The following is a 22,789-nucleotide window of genomic DNA, read 5'->3' as shown; positions in this document are numbered from 1 at the left end:
TTTATTTTTAAAGATAAACGGGTCTTACTAATTACTTGTGTCCATTCACACTGTGAGCGACTATAGCCTCCAGTCATACATTGTACCACCCATTTTTCAATTTATTTATGCATTTCCAGAAGGAATAACAGAAAGACAGCACAATGCAAAGTTCTGCAAGAAACAAAAATCCTCCAGCATTATATTTTTTTAAAAAATAAAATAAATACATACCAAAGGCTGTGTGTACCGGGTCAGAAATTGATGAAAAACTCTCAAAACTCCTCAAGAACTCCAGTTTTTGTTTTGAAAACTCAGACAAAAAGACTCCGAGTGCACAAAGTCCTAAAGGTGTTTTCCAGGATAATAATTTCCCCCAAAAATACAATTATGTTATTCCAATAGCGCCCCCCATCTGCCCACAGGCTATTTATGGTATTGCAACTCCTAGCCGAGCTGCAAAACATATATTGGCAGGTTGAGATATACACATACCATTAATGTGTGCGTGACTCCATAGATTACGTAAAATATATAATTTATTAATTTTCTAATTTTAAAGCTTAAAAATAACACATTTAAAGCTCTTAAAAAACACAATTTAAAGGGGTGCTCCAGAAAAGAAAAAAAAGGGGGGAAAAAAACTTATTATAAATACCTTCTCTAATGCATAAAAAGAAAATAAAGCAATTTGGTGGATAGTCTTGATTTAAAAAAAAAAAAAAAAAAAAAATCTCATTTTTGTTTTGTGTCTACAGCTGCTATGCAGACCTATGCGTTTCTATGGTAACAGACTACAACCAGGCCGTGTGTAGTCAGATCTTCAGTCATACTTTCATTTATCTGTCTCTTTGCTATGGTGGATCACAGAAGGAACGGGGCAAGGATGTAAAATCTGAGTGTTTGTTTATGGACGGTTACCATAAAGACATATAGGCTCGCATAGAAGTAGACGGGGAAAAAAAGGAGACTTTTTTTTTTTAAACTAAAAACAGCAATTATTTTTTCATTTAAGAAATTATAAACCAATTAAACATGAAACGATACAGATTACATATTTTGGATCATGAGATTCCAGATTATCATAAATTCTCTACTGAATTTGCAGATTTTTTTTTGAAATATTAGATAACTGGATTAAAAAAAAAAAAAAAAATATATATATATATATATATATAAAATTATCTTCCAGTTATCACACTTATGCATAATGAGAGATCCCTACTGCGGCCATGTATCGGGGGTACGAGGTGGTTTTCATGACAGTCACTTCATTGGTTGCCATAAGCAACAAGTCTTTTTTTTTTTTTTTTTGCAATAGTTTTTAGACATGACCTATGCTTGTGGAACTTCTCTTCCTGGGATGGGAATACCGGAATAATTTTTTAAAACAGTAGACAAAATAAAAACAAAAACTAAGGCAATGTATAAAAAAATGCTGCAGAAAAAGTAATCTGTTGCCCATAGCAACCTTTCAAATTTCGTACATTCTTTTTTGAATAATGTACGCAGAACTCTGATTGGATCCTAATGGTAACACCCATGCTGAAAAGATAGATGATGAATTCTGATTGGCTACTAATGGTAACACCCATGCTGAAAAGATAAGATAATAAATTCTGATTTGATCCTTATGGTAACACCCATTCTCAACAAATAGATGAATTCTGATTGGATTCTAATGGTAACACCCAGGCTGAAAAAAAAATAGAAAATGCCTTTAGGATTCAATCAGAATTCAACACCCACGCTGAAAAGATAGAAGGTGAATTCTGATTGGATCCCAATGGTAACACCCACGTTGAAAAGAAAAAAGATGAATTCTGATTGGCTACTAATGAAAACACCCATCTTGAAGGAATAGGGGACGATTTCTGATTGGCTGCTATAAGCAACACCCCAATTTTTTTCTGCACCCTGAAGCCTAATGTTTAAACCAGTCCCTATTTTCTGCCAGGATATTTTTTTTTTTAATTATTTATATTTTGAAGATTTTTTTTTTGTATTTTAAAAAATATATAGTAGTTACACTTGGATTTAAGATGCACAGAACACCTCGGATTATTTCCTTGAAAAATATCGGAATTGAGTCGTCCAATCCGCTGAGATATTTGCATAGCATTAAACTTCACTGATAAAAAAAAAAAAAAAATTATCCTTAAAAAAAACAAAAAAACATTAAATAAGTTTCTGTAAAGCAATGAATGGCGCTAAAAGTGAAAAATCCTCAGCTCCGGACTTGAGACCCGGCGTAGAAGATCACTCGCCTCTCGTACACCTTCTTCATAGTGTTCTCTATCTGCTTGAGGAAAACCTGCGGAATTCGACCGCATAATGTATGGACGCTTTCCAGGAATTTTGTCTGTAGGGGGTAATACATGGACTGGAAAAGATTTCCATCAAAGGGATACTGTCGGGGGAGGGAAGAAATGAAAAAGAAAAAAAAAAAAAAAAGTTAGGTTATAAATCATTTTTTTTTTTTTTTTTTTTTTTTAAAGTCCCCATATGGTTCATATTCACAATATAGAACACGGCTTTTAAGTATCACATACGTCACGTATCACTTCATAAAAAGCCTTGAACGCCGGTTGCTTGTCATCATGGTAGACGCCCCTATTGCCGTGGAGAATAGATACGCCGTCTTCCTCCGCAGATTTACAGTTGCTCCCGTACATGCAGTGATCGGGGCGATAATTCCACTGACATGGGAACACAAACAAATTTTCTAAAAAAAAAATAAATAAATAAAAAAATATATATATACCGTGTTTTTCCAAAAAATAAGACCTCCCCCAAAAATAAGCCCTAGCAGGGATTTTCTGCATTTTCGGAGAAAGGCTTAAATATAAGCCCTCCCCCGAAAATAAGCCCTAGTCGCGGATCAATAATGAAGTGTCCGTGCAGCTAAAAAAGTTAGATACTACAGGACACTTCATTATAGACAGCGGCACCCGGCAATTACACTCACCCGACACTGAGCAGCAGGACCTGCAGTGATCACACACCCGCACACATCAGATCACACACACACACACACACACACACACACACACACACACACACACACCAGATCTCACACACAAACATCAGATCGCACACATCATCAGATCGCACACATCATCAGATCGCACACATAATCAGATCGCACACATAATCAGATCGCACACACAAACATCGGATCACACGCAAACATCAAATCACACACACAAACATCGGATCGCACACACACTCACCTCATGCAGCGACACCGATCTCTTCTCGCCGGGAGAATCCTGAGAGGCTGTGCAGTGGAGCGCAGCGAACAGGACCTGCGGCGGGACATGTGACTTGCTTCATTCCCTGCTGCCGTAAGTGCTGGATGTGATGTGAGTGTGTGTGTGCGTGTGATCTGGTGTGCGTCTGCAATCGGCTGTGTGTGTGCCTGCGATCGGCTGTGTGCATCTGTGATCGGCTGTGTGTATCTGTGATCGGCTATTTGTGCCTGCGATCTGCTGTGTGTGATCTGCTGTGTGTGATCTGCTATGTATATCTGCGATCTGCTGTGTGTGTGCCTGCGATCGGATGTGTGCATCTGTGATCGGCTATTTGTGCCTGTGATCGGATGTGTGCATCTGTGATCGGCTGTGTGTGCCTGCGATCGGATGTGTGTGCCTGCGATCGGATGTGTGTGCCTGCGATCGGATGTGTGTGCCTGCGATCGGATGTGTGTGCCTGCGATCGGCTGTGTGTGCCTGCGATCGGCTGTGTGTGCCTGCGATCGGCTGTGTGTGCCTGCGATCGGCTGTGTGTGCCTGCGATCGGCTGTGTGTGCCTGCGATCGGCTGTGTGTGCCTGCGATCGGCTGTGTATAATTTGCTGTATATATCTGCGATCTGCTGTGTGTGATCTGCTGTGTGTGCGTGTGTGTGTGTTTGTGCGCGCCTGCGATCTGCTGTGTGTGATCTGCTGTGTGTGCGTGTGTGTGTGTGTGTGTGTGTGTGTGTGTGTGTGTGTGCGCCTGCGATCTGCTGTGTGTGTGATCTGCTGTGTGTGTGTCAGCGTGTCAGCTAGCAGCAGGTTAGGACGGCGTGCAGCACCGACCGGAGATCACAGGAGGACCTGGGAACCACGCAGACATCCTGGTCTGGTGAGTATGAGTCTCTTGGGAAGTGGGGGGTGGGGGTCTGCTTTTTGGGGGGTTAAACTTACCCCCAACCGTGTTTCTCCAAGAATAAGACCTCCTCCAAAAATAAGCCCTAGTGAATTTTTGAGGGGCAAAAAAAATATAAGACCGTGTCTATATATATATATATATATATATATATATATATATATATATATACATACACACACACACACACACGTGTATGTATGTATGTATATGTGTATATATATATATATATATATATATATATATATATATATATATATATATATATATATATATATATATATATATATATATATATGTATGTATGTATGTATGTATGTATGTATGTATGTATGTATGTATGTATGTATGTATGTATGTATGTATGTATGTATGTATATATATATATATATATATATATATATATATATATATATATATATATATATTATATATATATATATACACATAAATGTCAGTATTTTGTTCCTCCCCCGAAATAGGACAAATCTGATTTGGGAGATTTTATTAGTAATCTATACTTCTTTTATTGGTAAATAAAAATGTAATGTGTCAAATCTGAAAAGAGCAGGACTGCAGTGTAAAGCACTGGGGAGGGACAAAGATGAAACCTCTGATAAAATAAGATTTTAGACTACCACAGTCTAATAATATAGTCTGATAATAGGGCTTCCCTAGTGGAGAAAATCCCCCAAAAGTTAACATTTTGCTGAATTTTGACATTTTTACCTGGGTTGAAAGAGAATATGATATTTAGTAAGTCCTGGTCCCCCCATGTAATGTAATTCTTGTATTTCTGATATAACGGATGGAGCATTTCTTCCCACGTCAGACCGGCGGGAATCATGTTATTCTATAGAAGAGGGAAAAAAAAAAAGGACAATTAGAGATTATTCTTACATGAGCAGCACAGAGTGTTTAAGCATCCTCAGGCACCTGAGGATTGGGACCGCAGCATATTTTAAAGGGGTATTTCCAGAGCCAAAAAGGATCATAGGAGAGGTGGTGCTGGTTTACTAGACAGTTTGGGGAAAGGAGGGGTCCCTGTGACACCCCCCCCCGTCCTCAACTTGGGCATATATACTGCCGCTCCATGCATTGTCTACGGGACTGATGGAGAACAATGATCCCTTCTCTCTCCCAATAATGTTTCTTTATGCAGACAACAAGCAGAGAATGTATATTAAAATCTATACAACCATTCATTAAATTTAAAGGGGCTTTCCACTCTATTCTTTACAGATTGCTGGGGGTCTACCCGCACCAATGCAGGGAACACAAATGGCATCCCACAACCAGTGAATGGATGCGTTGTAATGGGGCCATTCCAAAAGGATTGGCGAGGATCGGAGCAGTCGGACCCCTTTAATTAAACAAGACATAAATATTTACACCTAATTCCGTGACGGTTTTCCTTTAATCTCCGGAGCCGGGGTGGCATCCTGTGATTGATTCGCACTGGTTATCTCCCTACCGTCCCCGCACATCCAGTAAACTATTATCCGGCGCTCCGCAGTAAATAACGGCGGCAGGAGCAGAGCCGGCGCTGTACATCTCCCTAATGTTCTCCGCTGACATCCATGTTTCAGATCAGTAAGGACATGAACATCGCTGTTCACCTTGAGAGAGGATCCCGCTGATCTGTAACTCGGCTGTCAGTGTAGCGCTGAGTGAAGGACTTACCGCGGAGATTGGTTTGATTTACGACACCATGTAAGCGATTTATCAGCCTTGTGCTCCTGTGCACGGTTTTATTGTAGCGGTGCTTACGGAACCTTTTATTTTTACGTTGATGTTAACCAACCTATCAAAGAGCCGTTAATATAAACCGGAATATCTACGTGCGACATTTTTTATTTTCACCTTGGCACTTAATATTTTTCATTTGCTCAGTACGTGCAAAATTAGGCAACTTTCCAAATAGGCTAATTTGCTACTATTTAGTTGCCGTAGAGACTGTGCAACTTCTTCACATAGCTGGCTGTCATGCTGACTTTTTAAAATGGGATTTTTCCAAAGTGGTTTTGTGATTAGAATGTTGTATAAGGATCTGTACAGTAAAGGGTTGATTAATGGGTGGGTAGTACAAAGATCCAGGTTATATTACATATATACACATTATATATATTCATATATACTGTATATACAAAAATATTATATATATATATATATATATATATATATATATATATATATATATATATATATATATATACATATATATATACATACACACACATATATATATATATACATATATATATATATATATATATGAATATATGTGTGTGTGTATATATGTATATATATATAGATAGAGATATATATATATAATAAGTATATATATATATATATATATATATATATATATATATATATGTGTGTACATATGTACACACATATATATACATATTATATATATATCTCTATCTATATATACATATATACACACACACACACACACATATACATACATATATACATACATACACACGTACGTACGCTCACAAGGACAGAAGCTGCTACCAAACACTTTGGATTGTTCAGTTAAAATACAACTGCTCAGTCCCTTGTCTCCTCCAACATGTGACGTCTGAAGAGGGTCGAGAGACCTTTATACGTATTAGATGGTCGTCCGATTCCATATAAAGTTATGACATAAGCTTTAAACATCTAATTTGTATGGAAAAGAAGGAGCATCAACACTGATCAGAATGTGCAGAGGGGGCAAAGCATCCAAAGCATCAGGGAGGGCAGAAGACAGTTTACAGTAAGAAAAGAATAAACAGAGAGAGGAGGGATGACTTTAGCTAATAAATATCTAATGTGTATGGAAAAGAAGGAGCATCTACCGTACACTGCTCAGAGGGGGCAAAGCATCAGGGAGGGCGGAAGACAGTTTACAGTAAGGAAAGAATAAATCAGATGGCAGAGGAGGGATGACTTTAGCTAATCAACATCTAATGTGTATGGAAAAGAAGGAGCATCAACACTGATCAGTGTGCAAAGGGGACAAAGCATCCAAAGAATCAGGGAGGGCAGATGACATATGCGGTTTACAGTAAGGAAAGAATAAAACAGAGAATTATATACGTATTAAATGGTCGTTCGATCCAATATAACTTGATGACTTTAGCTTTAAACATCTAATGTATATGGAAAAGAAGGAGCATCAACACTGATCAGTGTATGAAGAGGAGGCAAAGCATCCAAAGCATCAGGGAGGGCAGAAGACAGTTTACTGTAAAGAAAGAATAAACAGACAGAGGATGGATGACTTTAGCTAATAAACATCTAATGTCTATGGAAAAGAAGGAGCATCAACACTGATCAGAGTGTGCAGAGGGGGCAAAGTATCCAAAGCATCAGGGAGGGCAGAAAACTAAGCTTAAAGTAAGAAAAGAATAAAACAGACGGCAGAGGAGGGATGACTTTAGCTAATAATCATCTAATGTCTATGGAAAAGAAGGAGCATCAACACAATTCAGTGTATGAAGAGGGGGCAAAGCATCCAAAGCATCAGGGAGAGCGGAAGACAGTTTACTGTAAAGAGAGAATAATCAGATGGCTGACTTTAGCTAATAAACATCTAATGTATATGGAAAAGAAGCAGTGTGTACACTGCGCAACATGTGCAGAGAGGGCAAAGCATCCAAAGCATCAGGGAGGGCAGATGACATATGCGGTTTACAGTAAGGAAAGAATAAAACAGACGGCAGAGGAGCAGGAACAATCAAACTCTTCAGCATTAGCTTCTGTCAGCAGGTAAGAGGAGATATTTAATAGGTTGTAGAAGGGAAAATCAGTACAAAAATAGGAGGAATATAAATATAGCAGAAAAAAAAAAATACTAATTTGGCCATGTCCCTTTAATATGTGCAATGACAATGACCTCTATGGATGAAACAAGGAGACTTTCTAATATTGATAAAACACTTTTTCTAGTAACAGTCCTTGTATGAAAAATTTCATTCCATTATCTTTATTCCCTCGAAGGACCGTCTTCCCTCTCCATCTGTAGAGACCATTAATGTGTCACGGGTTTTCTACTCCCTTCTCCTTCGGGCACATTAAGTTCACTCATCCATCCAGATATATTTTACCCAGCAAATCATCCAACGTTATTGCAGCCTCTGATTTATTTTCTATGTAGTCGGCGCTATTAACCCTTTCTTTTTACCTTAAATTGCTGCTTCCTAATACGCGTCAGGTTCATCAACATGACCCCAGAGTTGACACCCGTCGAGCCGTAAAATGGGTGACGGGCGAAGCGGCTGTACCAGCCGATCTTGGGGACCTCGTGCTCGGGAGCCATTGCCGCCAGTTGGGTGTCATTGAAGCGTTTGAGAAATGCCCAGATGTCGTCCAGAGGCCGCAAGAAAAGGACGTCGGTGTCTACATACAGCAAGGAGTCCACGTCCTGCAGAATCATCTGTCCGGTAAAACAAAAGGATTAACAAGATTTGATTTGAATTGCTGAATTCTCCTATGTACTGCCATTAATTCAACAATCCAAATGGTGACTTAAGCCTCACCCCTCGGAGACTTCTGAACTCTAGTTTTAGGGATAGGTGGAAAACACAGCAGCAATTATACATTTTACCAACTACCCCATAGACAGGTGATATATGCACTGCGAGGCAGGAGCGTATATAGAAATCATGGGGCCCCAGAGCAGAATTTCTAATTATGCATTATACAGCCCTCCCCCCCATAGCATTGTGCAGCCCCCCACATAGCATTGTGCAGCCCCCCCATAGCATTATGCAGCCCCCCAACATAGCATTATACAGCCCCCCCACATAGCATTATACACCTCCCCCCACATAGCATTATGCAGCCCCCCACCACAGCATTATGCACCCCCCAGACAGCATTATACAGCCCTCCCACACAGCATTATTCAGCCCCCCCACATGGCATTATACAGCTCCCCCACACACAGCATTATACAGCCCCCCCACACATAGCATTATACAGCCCCCCCACATAGCATTATACAGCCCCCCCACATAGCATTATACAGCCCCCCCACATAGCATTATACAGCCCCCCCACATAGCATTATACAGCCCCCCCACCATAGCATTATGCACCCCTCACACAGCATTATACAGCCCCCCCACATAGCATTATACAGCCCCCCCCACATAGCATTATACAGCTCCCCCCACATAGCATTATACAGCCCCCCCCACATAGCATTATACAGCTCCCCCCACATAGCATTATACAGCTCCCCCCACATAGCATTATACAGCTCCCCCCACATAGCATTGTGCAGCCCCCCCCACATAGCATTGTGCAGCCCCCCCCCACATAGCATTGTGCAGCCCCCCCCCACATAGCATTGTGCAGCCCCCCCCCCACATAGCATTGTGCAGCCCCCCCACATAGCATTGTGCAGCCCCCCCCCCCACATAGCATTGTGCAGCCCCCCCCCCCACATAGCATTGTGCAGCCCCCCCCCACATAGCATTGTGTAGCCCCACTGTGTACTGAATAATTACCTCTCCTCGGTCCCCTGCTGTGTCTGTGTTCTGCACATCTCAACACAGTGGTGCACAGTACTGACGTCACTGCTGTACTGAACTGTCAGAGCACAGACACAAATGGGACAATGATGAGAGGGAGCGCTGCTCTCTGTCTCATCATTGCTTTCAACTGTATCGGCATCTGTGATGCCGATACATTTGAAAGCGCGATCCTGGGCGGGGGGGGCCTAGTGCCAGCACAGACACAGCGAGTAGCTGCCGCCGGGTCCCCCTTAGCTCACGAACCCCATAGCAGTGGTGTGGCCTGCCTCTATTGGGAGTGGTAAAAGGCTTTAGTAATGAAGTGACTGTGCTGTTCTATCCCAGTGTATACAGTAAAGCTGGCAAGCTTGTGCTCTACTGGGAGTGAAAATTGGAATATTTCAGAATTTAAAATTTGAAAAACATCCCCCAAAAATATTTTATATTTATTATATATATATATATATATATATATATATATATATATATATATATATATATATAAAGTTTGCATGAAAAAATTTGTCATTTTCAAATGTTGTCATAGCCTAGAACAAAAACAAAAAACCCAAATCACTCATATTATACAATATAAAATAAAAAAATAAGCCTTTTGGAAACTTATTAGCGACGTCTGAGTCAACCGAAATGTTTTAGTAGCTTGGACCATTAACCCAAGTGTCTTTGTGTCCCATTTATAACATTCATTAATATTCATAAGAAAGCAGAAGAGCCGCTTACTATTTAACTAAACACTTTACATGAATACATCTTGTTGTATAGATTTCGAGACATTTATTTAAAATCGGAAAAAATAAATCTCTTTTTAGGTAGATAATGCAGCTACATTCTGGCCATAGCTTTAGTTCAGGGCTAAAAAAATAAAAAATTGTGACTGCAGGTAGCTACCACTAGGGGGAGCTCACTGCACATGAATTTATTTATACAGTTTGTGCAAACCTAAGAGCTGTAAAAACCTGTATGCAGTGAGCTCCCCCTAGTGGTGACTGAATACAACTGTCACAGCTCTGCTACAAAAAGGCAGTTGCACTATCTACCTCTATAGTAGGTGCCCTACTGCCTAGAGTGTTCCTTTAAGCTTTGTGAAGATAGGTCATAAAATCTGGACTTCATAAGTACACACACACACACACACACACACACACACCACAAAAAGTTACTGATATTTGGCTTTTGGGTAAAATCTCAGGATGACCCTATAATGCCCTCTAATCTTTTCAGGTGACCTTAATGTGACCTTCTCTAATCTTTTGGATGCACTTGTTCCATGTTTCAGGACTTTTTGCACAACTTGCTGTTCTCTAACAAGGAGCTTAATGGAAAAATTCACAACAGGTGTTTGATCCTTGAATCACCCAATATATTTCAGGATCAGTTAGAATTGGTATCAAATTAGGCCGCCTCATCATCCTGTTCACATTTTGACATCTTGAGACCAAGACGAGACCTAACAATTGATCAGCAGGACCACGCCATTGTGAGGCTTCAAACAAAAATAGATATATGCTTCCAGCACTCCTTTAAATGCAAACCAAAGAATCTACACACCTGTTCCTGCACGGAAAGTCCAGAGCAATGGTTCCAATGTAGACAAGATTTGAAAAAATCCAGCGGAACGCAGGCTTATGTAAAATTTAACTTACGTCTTTATTTTTTCATTTTAAAATATCCACATCGCAGGTGGGATCCACAAGCAAGGCATTTAGCAAATTATTTCATCCAACATGTTTCGACACCAAACAAGGTCATAAAGTCTTATTCATGGATGCACTAAGAAGGTTCTGATACCTCCTATATAGCTACTTTAGAATCCCCATCATGCAGTTTGTGCTTGATTAGCTTGATTATCACACATGAGGTATAAACCTGCGCAGAAATGGGGACTCCAATGCTATAATTTGTGAACATATAAACATTAAAAACAATACATGATCATTTTGTGAAAGAAACTATACTAAAAAAATATATACACATGAATAAATCAATTGTATTGGACAATCATGTCCTGTCTTATATTCAAACCATGTGGAATACGTGTATTTAGTTTAAATATCCAAAAGGATTCTCTATTCAGGACTTTACGTTGGAAGTCTCCCCCTCTGGCCATTTGTTGAACTTTTTCTATAGCTCTGAATTTAAAACCAGATATATTACCACCATGACAGATCGTAAAATGTCTAGAAACCGCTGAAGATCCGCATATTTGTGTTTTACCTATATCTGAGATATGGCGTCTTATGCGGACCTTCAGCGGTCCCACTGTACAGCCCACATACTGTTTCTGGCATATAATACAGTCTATCAAATATATTACACCTTCACTGATACAATTCAAATGTCTATGAATTTTATATTGTACTCCCGTGGAAAAGGAGGTAAACGTATCTCCCCTTTCCACGTATGTACACACCTTGCAGGGAATGTGACCACATCTAAAAAAACCTCTGTATGTTAACCATGTGCATTCTTTCTTTATAGAATTTCTAGAAAAAAAAACTGGGAGATAAAATGTTGCCCAGGGTGGTGGCACGTTTAGGTACAAAGCGTATTAGATGTGAATTTATTATTCTAGAAAAAGTGGTATTCTGATGTAAAATGGGCAAATATTTTTTAATAATTTGTGTAATTTGAAAAAATTGTGGACTATATCTGGTTGAAAATGTTACTGGAACAGAATAAAATTGACCATATTTCTCTTACAAAGGCAAGGCGTTAGCATGGGGGGGAAATTTTCCCCCTCATTAGCTAATATAGTAGTTGCTATTTGGGAGGAACAGAATATTATTAATATAGATAATCCCTTTAAGGATAACATTATACTATATGGACGCTATATAGACGATATAGTAATGATATGGGAGGGTGATTGTCATTCATGTGATCAATTTATTAAATATATCAACCATAATTCTTTCAACCTCAAATTTACTCATAATTTTCAAAAAGATGAAATTTATTTTCTTGATATTACTTTAAAAGGGCATATAGAAAAAGGTATAATAGAGATAAGTCCTTATCGTTAACCTTCTAATAATAATGATATTCTTCATGCTAGTTCGTGTCATCCTAATCACATTATTAATAATATATCTATAGGAGAAATAATACGAACTAAAAGAAATTGTAGTAATCCAGAAAAGTTTGAGGAAGAGAAAGTTGTAGTATGTAAACGTTTACAGGATAGGGGATATTCTAATTGGTCACTTACTAAAGCTATAAATAGTGTGGATAAAATCGATAGGCAAGATTTGTTAAAAAATGGCAAACGTAGGAAATACAATAAACCATATGGTCAATTTTATTCTGTTCCAGTAACATTTTCAACCAGATATAGTCCACAATTTTTTCAAATTACACAAATTATTAAAAAATATTTGCCCATTTTACATCAGAATACCACTTTTTCTAGAATAATAAATTCACATCTAATACGCTTTGTACCTAAACGTGCCACCACCCTGGGCAACATTTTATCTCCCAGTATTTTTTCTAGAAATTCTATAAAGAAAGAATGCACATGGTTAACATACAGAGGTTTTTTTAGATGTGGTCACATTCCCTGCAAGGTGTGTACATACGTGGAAAGGGGAGATACGTTTACCTCCTTTTCCACGGGAGTACAATATAAAATTCATAGACATTTGAATTGTATCAGTGAAGGTGTAATATATTTGATAGACTGTATTATATGCCAGAAACAGTATGTGGGCTGTACAGTGGGACCGCTGAAGGTCCGCATAAGACGCCATATCTCAGATATAGGTAAAACACAAATATGCGGATCTTCAGCGGTTTCTAGACATTTTACGATCTGTCATGGTGGTAATATATCTGGTTTTAAATTCAGAGCTATACAAAAAGTTCAACAAATGGCCAGAGGGGGAGACTTCCAACGTAAAGTCCTGAATAGAGAATCCTTTTGGATATTTAAACTAAATACACGTATTCCACATGGTTTGAATATAAGACAGGACATGATTGTCCAATACAATTGATTTATTCATGTATATATATTTTTTTAGTATAGTTTCTTTCACAAAATGATCATGTATTGTTTTTAATGTTTATATGTTCACAAATTATAGCATTGGAGTCCCCATTTCTGCGCAGGTTTATACCTCATGTGTGATAATCAAGCTAATCAAGCACAAACTGCATGATGGGGATTCTAAAGTAGCTATATAGGAGGTATCAGAACCTTCTTAGTGCATCCATGAATAAGACTTTATGACCTTGTTTGGTGTCGAAACATGTTGGATGAAATAATTTTCTAAATGCCTTGCTTGTGGATCCCACCTGCGATGTGGATATTTTAAAATGAAAAAATAAAGACGTAAGTTAAATTTTACATAAGCCTGCGTTCCGCTGGATTTTTTCAAATCTTGTCTACATTGTGAGGCTTCAAGCAGGATGTTCTCAGACTGAAGTGGCCACTGAGCTTAGAGTGTCACCAGCAGGTTGTACAGAGATACAGAGAGAGTGGAAGAGACACAGAGAGGTAGAGAAGTGGATGTCCTTCTGCCACATCGCACACTGATGACCACTTCATTGTGAACAATGTGGGGGAGGGGCGGAGGCCGATAAGGCCGTGAGTGAGGAACCCAACGCGGCCGCAAGAGGGGAACCCAACGCGAACGGGAGGGAGGGAACGGACGAGGCCATGAGCGGTGTGGGGGTGGGGAGATCGGACAAGGCCGCAAAAAGGGGGAAGAACGGACAAGGCCGCAAAAAGGGGGAAGAACGGACAAGGCCGCGAGAACAGGGAGGGGACGGGCGAGACTGCGAGGGGGGGAATGGATGAGGCCGCAAGAGGCGGGAATAAAACGAGGCCGCGAGAGGCGGGAATAAAAACGAGGCCGCGAGAGGCGGGAGTGGACGAGGCCGCGAGAGGCAGGAGTGGACGAGGCCGCGAGAGGCGGGAATAAAAACGAGGCCGCGAGAGGCGGGAGTGGACGAGGCCGCGAGAGGCAGGAGTGGACGAGGCCGCGAGAGGCAGGAGTGGACGAGGCCGCGAGAGGCGGGAATGGACGAGGCCGCGAGAGGCGGGAATGGACGAGGCCGCGAGAGGCGGGAATGGACGAGGCCGCGAGAGGCGGGAATGGACGAGGCCGCGAGAGGCGGGAATGGACGAGGCCGCGAGAGGCGGGAATGGACGAGGCCGCGAGAGGCGGGAATGGACGAGGCCGCGAGAGGCGGGAATGGACGAGGCCGCGAGAGGCGGGAATGGACGAGGCCGCGAGAGGCGGGAATGGACGAGGCCGCGAGAGGAGGGGGGAATGGACGACGCCGCGAGAGGTGGGGGGAATGGACGAGGCCGCGAGAGGCGGGGGAATGGACGAGGCCGCGAGAGGCGGGGGAATGGACGAGGCCGCAAGAGGTGGGGGGAATGGACGAGGCCGCAAGAGGCGGGGGGAATGGACGAGGCCGCGAGAGGCGGGGGGAATGGACGAGGCCGCGAGAGGGGGGGGCCGAATGGATGAGGCCGCGAGGGGGGGGGGGGGGGAACAGACAAGGCCACGAGGGTGATGGATGGACCGGGGCGCAAGCAGGGGGGGGCATGGGGTTGTGACGGACGGACCAGGCCAAGAGCGGTGGGTGGAGTGAGACATGGCAGCGAGCTGGGGGGGCTACGGCCATGACACCATCCGTGATCAGCTATCCAGCGGGTATGTCATAACTCCTTGCAGGAAACTCCTTTACGTATAAGAAATCCCTTCTATAATGTTCCTATTAGAAAATGACAAAGCTCCCGGAGCCATTCCGCCAGTATAGGAGACAAATGCTCGCAATGCAATTCCCTATAAATGCCACCGAGCGAGCACAATGCGTAACAAGACTACAATCCGCAGCACAAAGCCTCCGGATGATTCCCCAGCGCTGACCCGAGCGCTGACCCAGACGGCGTACAGCTCCACGAGACGCCGATTATCAGCAGAAAAAAAAGGTGACGGCGATAATTAAATACCAGGAGCGGTAAATTGAATAGTTGCTGAAACGCGTGAGCTCCCGCTATTTAGCAGTCAGAAAAGTGAGAACTTCTGCACCTTGGAAGGAAGGTAGATAAAAGGGTGCAATATCGCCGAGGAAAACACTGTAATTAACCTCTGCGCACTCAACCTAACAGCCGCGGCGCGCTGTGAATCACATCAACGCGCTTCGCAATTATCTGTAACTCGCCACGAGAGGTAATCTCGCCCGGCAATCCCAGGGTGAGGGATGAACACTTCACATTTATTACACCCCACAGGATGGAAGCGCTCCCCACGTCCCGCGCACACAGGCAGTGAAGGCAAAGCAATTTCATTTTATAACCCGCTACTAAATGGTGGATTTACAGGGCTGGATACATTACCCTGCAGACAGGAGCACTTAAAAGGGATTGTCCACCTTCTGCTAGGGAGTGCCTAGAGATCTGAGGAGTAATGTGACGTTCAATTTTACTGCAGCGCCTCCACAGGGGAAATACAGTATTACACTATTTTTACTGACATGATTGTGTAAAGCGCAGGAACACCGGGTCCTCCGGTAATGAGTGTCGCTGCACTCTGCTATAGTACTCGGCACCTTTAACACCAATAACTAGGACTGGATTTAGTATTTAGCCCCTTATACTCATCAATGTGATCATGTCCAACAATCGCGCTTATGCAAAAACCTATATAGATCCGTGACAAACCACTGGGACACCAGGGACTATAACACTTTAGGATATATTGGGATGGAGCTACTAGATACCAGGAACTTAGGTCATGTAAGTATATGGCCATATGTAAGCACCAGACACCAGGGCCATGGACACTAAATCTAGCATCAAACCACTAGGACACCAGGGCCATGGACACTAAATCTAGCATCAAACCACTAGGACACCAGGGCCATGGACACTAAATCTAGCATCAAACCACAAGGACACCAGGGCCATGGACACTAAATCTAGCATCAAACCACTAGGACACCAGGGCCATGGACACTAAATCTAGCATCAAACCACTAGGACACCAGGGCCATGGACACTAAATCTAGCATCAAACCACTAGGACACCAGGGCCATGGACACTAAATCTAGCATCAAACCACTAGGACACCAGGGCCATGGACACTAAATCTAGCATCAAACCACTAGGACACCAGGGCCATGGACACTAAATCTAGCATCAAACCACTAGGACACCAGGGCCATGGACACTAAATCTAGCATCAAACCACTAGGACACCAGGGCCATGGATACTAAATCTAGCATCAAACCACTAGGACACCAGGGCCATGGACACTAAATCTAGCATCAAACCACTAGGACACCAGGGCCATGGACACTAAATCTAGCATCAAACCACTAGGACACCAGGGCCATGGACACTAAATCTAGCATCAAACCACTAGGACACCAGGGCCATGGACACTAAATCTAGCATCAAACCACTAGGACACCAGGGCCATGGACACTAAATCTAGCATCAAACCACTAGGACACCAGGGCCATGGACACTAAATCTAGCATCAAACCACTAGGACACCAGGGCCATGGACACTAAATCTAGCATCAAACCACAAGGACAGCAGGGGTACTGGCCCTAAAAATCTAAAATATGTTCATATGGACTCATCAATCCATTTGACACCAGGGACTTAAACACATAAGTGGGGAAATCTAAATAAGTGAACATTAAACCATAAGACACCAGGGATATGGGATATAAATATGAGGACACTCACATATATGAAAATGAAGCCAAAAGACACCAGGGACATGGGCACTAAAGCGGAGAGAAGACCTGCACTTGTGAGCATCAATCTTCTACACACCAGGGACTAAACTTGGACACTTGCCTATGTGAGCATGAAACCACAACCCACCAGGGATATGGGCTGTAAATATGAGGACACCCGCATATATGAGAATGAAGCCAATAGACACCAGGGACATGGGCACTAAAGTGGAAAGAACACCTACGCATGTGAGGACATTTGTATATGTGAGCATGAAACCACAACCCACCAGGGATATGGGCTGTAAATATGAGTACACTTGCATATATGAGAATGAAGCCAATAGACACCAGGGACATGGGCACTAAAGTGGAAAGAACAGCTACATATGTGAGGACACTTGTATATGTGAGCATCAATCTTCTACACACCAGAGACTAAACTTGGACACTTACATATGTGAGCATGAAACCACTAGACACCAGGGATATGGGACCTAAATAGTAGGACACTTGCATATATGAGAATCAAGCCAACAGACTTTGGAGACATGGGCACTAATCTTTAGGATATGTGCACATGAGCATGAAACCACTGGACACCAGGGACATGGGCACAAGTATTAAGGATATGTTTATGGGGTCAATGCGCTGATCAACAGAAAACTGAATACTTAAGCGGGTAAATTTGTATAAGAGTATGGAACCACAAGAGACCAGGGACATGGGAATTAGATCTAAGGACACATGCATATGTGAGAATCAAATCAATAGACACCAGGAACATGGACACTAAACCAAAGGACGAGTGCATAATTCCGCATCAAGCAACTAGAAAGCAAGGACATAAAATGAAGAAATCTGCGTATGAACCAGAAACATGGGCACTAAACATGAGGAACTTCAAGCCACTAGACACCAGGGACATGGGCATTAAACAGGAGGATGTGAACATATGCAAACATTAAACCACTAGATACCAGGGACATGGGCAATAAATGTATGTGCATATGTAAACATGAAACCACTAGACACCAGGCATACGGGCGCTAAATAGCTGGACTCTTGAACCAGAGACATTAACACTAATCTTAGGGATATAGGCATATGTGGACTTGAAGCCACTAGACACAGGGACAGGAGCTCTAAACTGAGTAACCTTACATACATAAGGATTTATCATCTACAGAGCAAGGGCGTGCGCACAAGACCTGAGGGCACCTGCATACAGTACAGACCAAAAGTTTGGACACACCTTCTCATTCAAAGAGTTTTCTTTATTTTCAGGACTCTGAAAATTGTAAATTCACATTGAAGGCATCAAAACTATGAATTACTACATGTGGATGGAAATACTTAAAAAAGTGTGAAACAACTGAAAATATGTCTTATATTCTAGATTCTTCACAGTAGCTGCCTTTTGCTTTGATTACTGCTTTGCACACTCTTGGCATTCTCTTGATGAGCTTCAAGAGGTAGTCACTGGAAATGGTCTTCCAACAGTCTTGAAGGAGTTCCCAGAGATGCTTAGCACTTGTTGGCCTTTTTGCCTTCACTCTGCGGTCCAGCTCACCCCAAACCATCTCGATTGGGTTCAGGTCTGGTGACTGTGGAGGCCAGGTCATCTGGCGTAGCACCCCATCACTCTCCTTCTTAGTCAAATAGCCCTTACACAGTCTGGAGGTGTGATGGGGTCATTGTCCTGTTGAAAAATAAATGATGGTCCAACTAAACGCAAACCGGATGGAATAGCACGCCGCTGCAAGATGCTGTGGTAGCCATGCTGGTTCTGTATGCCTTCAATTTTGAATAAATCCCCAACAGTGTCACCAGCAAAGCCCCCCCCCCACACCATCACCCCTCCTCCTCCTTGCTTCACTGTGGGAACCAGCCATGTAGAGTCCATCCGTTCACCTTTTCTACAAAGACACGGTGGTTGGATCCAAAGATCTCAAGTTTGGACTCATCAGACCAAAGCACAGATTTCCACTGGTCTAATGTCCATTCCTTGTGTTCTTTACCCAAACAAGTCTCTTCTGCTTGTTGCCTGTCCTTAGCAGTGGTTTCCTAGCAGCTATTTTACCATGAAGGCTGCTGCACAAAGTCTCCTCTTAACAGTTGTTCTAGAGCTGAGAAGGTGTGTCCAAACTTTTGGTCTGTACTGTATGTAAACATTAGACTACTAGAATGCAAGAATCCACTACAGCCCACGGTCACAGGCACTACCTCCGTATGTGGAGGTTAATCTACTGGACACCAGGGACACGGGCACTAAATTTAAGGATGCTTGTATATGCGAGTTATTCCAGATGAGGAAAATGGGCACTGATCCGCAGGATGCACGGCTTGCACATGTGACTATTAACCACTAAACACCAGGGATAATGACACTAAACTAAATGCAGTGTTGTGCACAGCGACATAAGAGGGACTCATAAAGCAGATGTACAGAAGACCCCCAACCTGCCATCATAAGGGAAAAGACAAGTAATCAACAAAAGCTGATAAAAACTTCTCGACGCACAATTAAGAGTTAATGTACGGTGGAGGGATGAGCGGTATTAAGAAATCAGCAAGAAGTCTAATGCCAAGATGTTTGTAGTCAATCTGAAGAACAGGTGCTGCAGCAAACCCCCCCCCCCCCCCCAAAATCACACACGGCTCTGGTGTTAGGGGGTCTGGAGCTTTCCCATCCCTCAGGGGATTAAACTGTGAAATCATATACATATACGGCTGCATAATGGAATCAATCAGGGTTTTTCCCACGGAAAATGTGTTACTTTCTTGAGACATCTGTAACTACACAGAAGTGTCCGCTATGTCCATGACTGATAGGTTCTGTGCTAATTTCTTAATATATATTTGATAGCAGTCGGGGCTCGGATTTTCTGATACAGAGCTACAAATCCCCTGCAAAGGCAAAGTAAAATGATAAAATTCTTAACTTCCTGCAGCCACCACTAGGGGGAGCCAAAGTTGAACTGAATGACAACACAGTATGCAGTGAGCTCCCTCTAGTGGTGGCTGCAGGTAGCAAACTAGTATGTTCTGTCTGTGCACGGGATTTGGAGCTTTGTGTCAGACAAAAACTAAGCTCCAACCACTATTAAGATTAATTTTTTAATGTATCAGCTTGTTATTTATTTTAACCTGAGGCCATGTACAGGTTAAAAAGAATTAACATGATCTAATTAAAAAGTAATCAGCCTAATAATGGTTGGAGCTTAGTTTTTGGCTGATATAAAGGGACATGCTCGCCGGCCAGTGATGGTACTTGCGGTGAGCTGAAAGTGGAGCCACTGGACCACAGGGTGACCCTGGGTCTACCCTAGCATGGGGTCAAGGGCCGGGACTGTGACAGCTGACCCCCAGGACAGAGAAGGGCACAGAACCAGGCAGGACAGAGTCTCAAATACAGCAGGGCAGGACAGACAGGCAGAGTGCAGGGACGGGCAGGATAGGCTGGAAGCCAGGTGCCAACAGGAAGGACGGGCTGGAAGCCAGATACGGGCAGGACAGGGCTGGAAGCCAGGGACGGGCAGGACAGGGCTGGAAGCCAGGTACGGGCAGGACAGGGCTGGAAGCCAGGTACGGGCAGGACAGGGCTGGAAGCCAGGGACGAGCAGGACAGGGCTGGAAGCCAGATACGGGCAGGACAGGGCTGGAAGCCAGGTACGGGCAGGACAGGGCTGGAAGCCAGGGACGGGCAGGACAGGGCTGGAAGCCAGGGACGAGCAGGACAGGGCTGGAAGCCAGGGACGAGCAGGACAGGGCTGGAAGCCAGGGACGAGCAGGACAGGGCTGGAAGCCAGGGACGAGCAGGACAGGGCTGGAAGCCAGGGACGGGCAGGACAGGGCTGGAAGCCAGGTACGGGCAGGACAGGGCTGGAAGCCAGGGACGAGCAGGACAGGGCTGGAAGCCAGGGACGAGCAGGACAGGGCTGGAAGCCAGGGACGAGCAGGACAGGGCTGGAAGCCAGGGACGAGCAGGACAGGGCTGGAAGCCAGGGACGAGCAGGACAGGGCTGGAAGCCAGGGACGAGCAGGACAGGGCTGGAAGCCAGGGACGGGCAGGACAGGGCTGGAAGCCAGGGACGGGCAGGACAGGGCTGGAAGCCAGGGACGGGCAGGACAGGGCTGGAAGCCAGGTACGGGCAGGACAGGGCTGGAAGCCAGGTACGGGCAGGACAGGGCTGGAAGCCAGGGACGAGCAGTCCAGGGCTGGAAGCCAGGGACGAGCAGGACAGGGCTGGAAGCCAGGGACGAGCAGGACAGGGCTGGAAGCCAGGTACGGGCAGGACAGGGCTGGAAGCCAGGTACGGGCAGGACAGGGCTGGAAGCCAGGGACGAGCAGGACAGGGCTGGAAGCCAGGGACGAGCAGGACAGGGCTGGAAGCCAGGGACGAGCAGGACAGGGCTGGAAGCCAGGGACGAGCAGGACAGGGCTGGAAGCCAGGTACGGGCAGGACAGGGCTGGAAGCCAGGGACGAGCAGGACAGGGCTGGAAGCCAGGTACGGGCAGGACAGGGCTGGAAGCCAGGGACGGGCAGGACAGGGCTGGAAGCCAGGGACGGGCAGGACAGGGCTGGAAGCCAGGGACGAGCAGGACAGGGCTGGAAGCCAGGGACCGGCAGGACAGGGCTGGAAGCCAGATACGGGCAGGACAGGGCTGGAAGCCAGATACGGGCAGGACAGGGCTGGAAGCCAGATACGGGCAGGACAGGGCTGGAAGCCAGATACGGGCAGGACAGGGCTGGAAGCCAGATACGGGCAGGACAGGGCTGGAAGCCAGATACGGGCAGGACAGGGCTGGAAGCCAGATACGGGCAGGACAGGGCTGGAAGCCAGATACGGGCAGGACAGGGCTGGAAGCCAGATACGGGCAGGACAGGGCTGGAAGCCAGGTACGGGCAGGACAGGGCTGGAAGCCAGGTACGGGCAGGACAGGGCTGGAAGCCAGGTACGGGCAGGACAGGGCTGGAAGCCAGGTACGGGCAGGACAGGGCTGGAAGCCAGGTACGGGCAGGACAGGGCTGGAAGCCAGGTACGGGCAGGAAAGCCAGGTACGGGCAGGACAGGGCTGGAAGCCAGGTACGGGCAGGACAGGGCTGGAAGCCAGGTACGGGCAGGACAGGGCTGGAAGCCAGGTACGGGCAGGACAGGGCTGGAAGCCAGGTACGGGCAGGACAGGGCTGGAAGCCAGGTATGGGCAGGATGGGCTGGAAGCCTGGTATGGGCAGGACAGGGCTTGAAGCAAGGTATGAGCAGGAAAGGTTGGGCCCAGGTGCCAACAGGCAGGACGGGCTGGACCCAGGAGCCAAACAGGCTGAATGGGGTGGGAACCAGGTACAGGACAGGACAGGCTGGAACCAGGCGCCCACCAGGGCGGAACAGTACTGGATATAGCACAGGACCA

At 44.4% G+C, this 22,789-nt stretch overlaps 1 protein-coding gene across 1 annotated transcript in view; it reads right to left on the bottom strand.

Moving 5' to 3' along the window:
* Positions 1-694: 694 nt before the first annotated feature.
* The window catches only part of GXYLT2 (glucoside xylosyltransferase 2), a 59,348-nt gene continuing 37,253 nt past the window's right edge, over positions 695-22,789 (bottom strand). The window contains exons 4-7 of the mRNA XM_075320709.1: positions 8,310-8,561; positions 4,859-4,982; positions 2,532-2,704; positions 695-2,389 (exon numbers count right to left, since the gene is read on the bottom strand). Coding sequence (XP_075176824.1) covers positions 2,207-2,389; positions 2,532-2,704; positions 4,859-4,982; positions 8,310-8,561 — 732 coding nt within the window. The 3' untranslated portion in view covers positions 695-2,206. The remainder of the gene's footprint in view (positions 2,390-2,531; positions 2,705-4,858; positions 4,983-8,309; positions 8,562-22,789) is intronic.

This window comes from Anomaloglossus baeobatrachus, chromosome 8 (genome assembly GCF_048569485.1).
Source record: "Anomaloglossus baeobatrachus isolate aAnoBae1 chromosome 8, aAnoBae1.hap1, whole genome shotgun sequence".
Lineage (NCBI taxonomy): Eukaryota > Metazoa > Chordata > Amphibia > Anura > Aromobatidae > Anomaloglossus > Anomaloglossus baeobatrachus.
The sequence above is the reverse complement of the archived record's forward strand: the minus strand, read 5'-3'. Positions and strand labels throughout refer to the sequence as shown.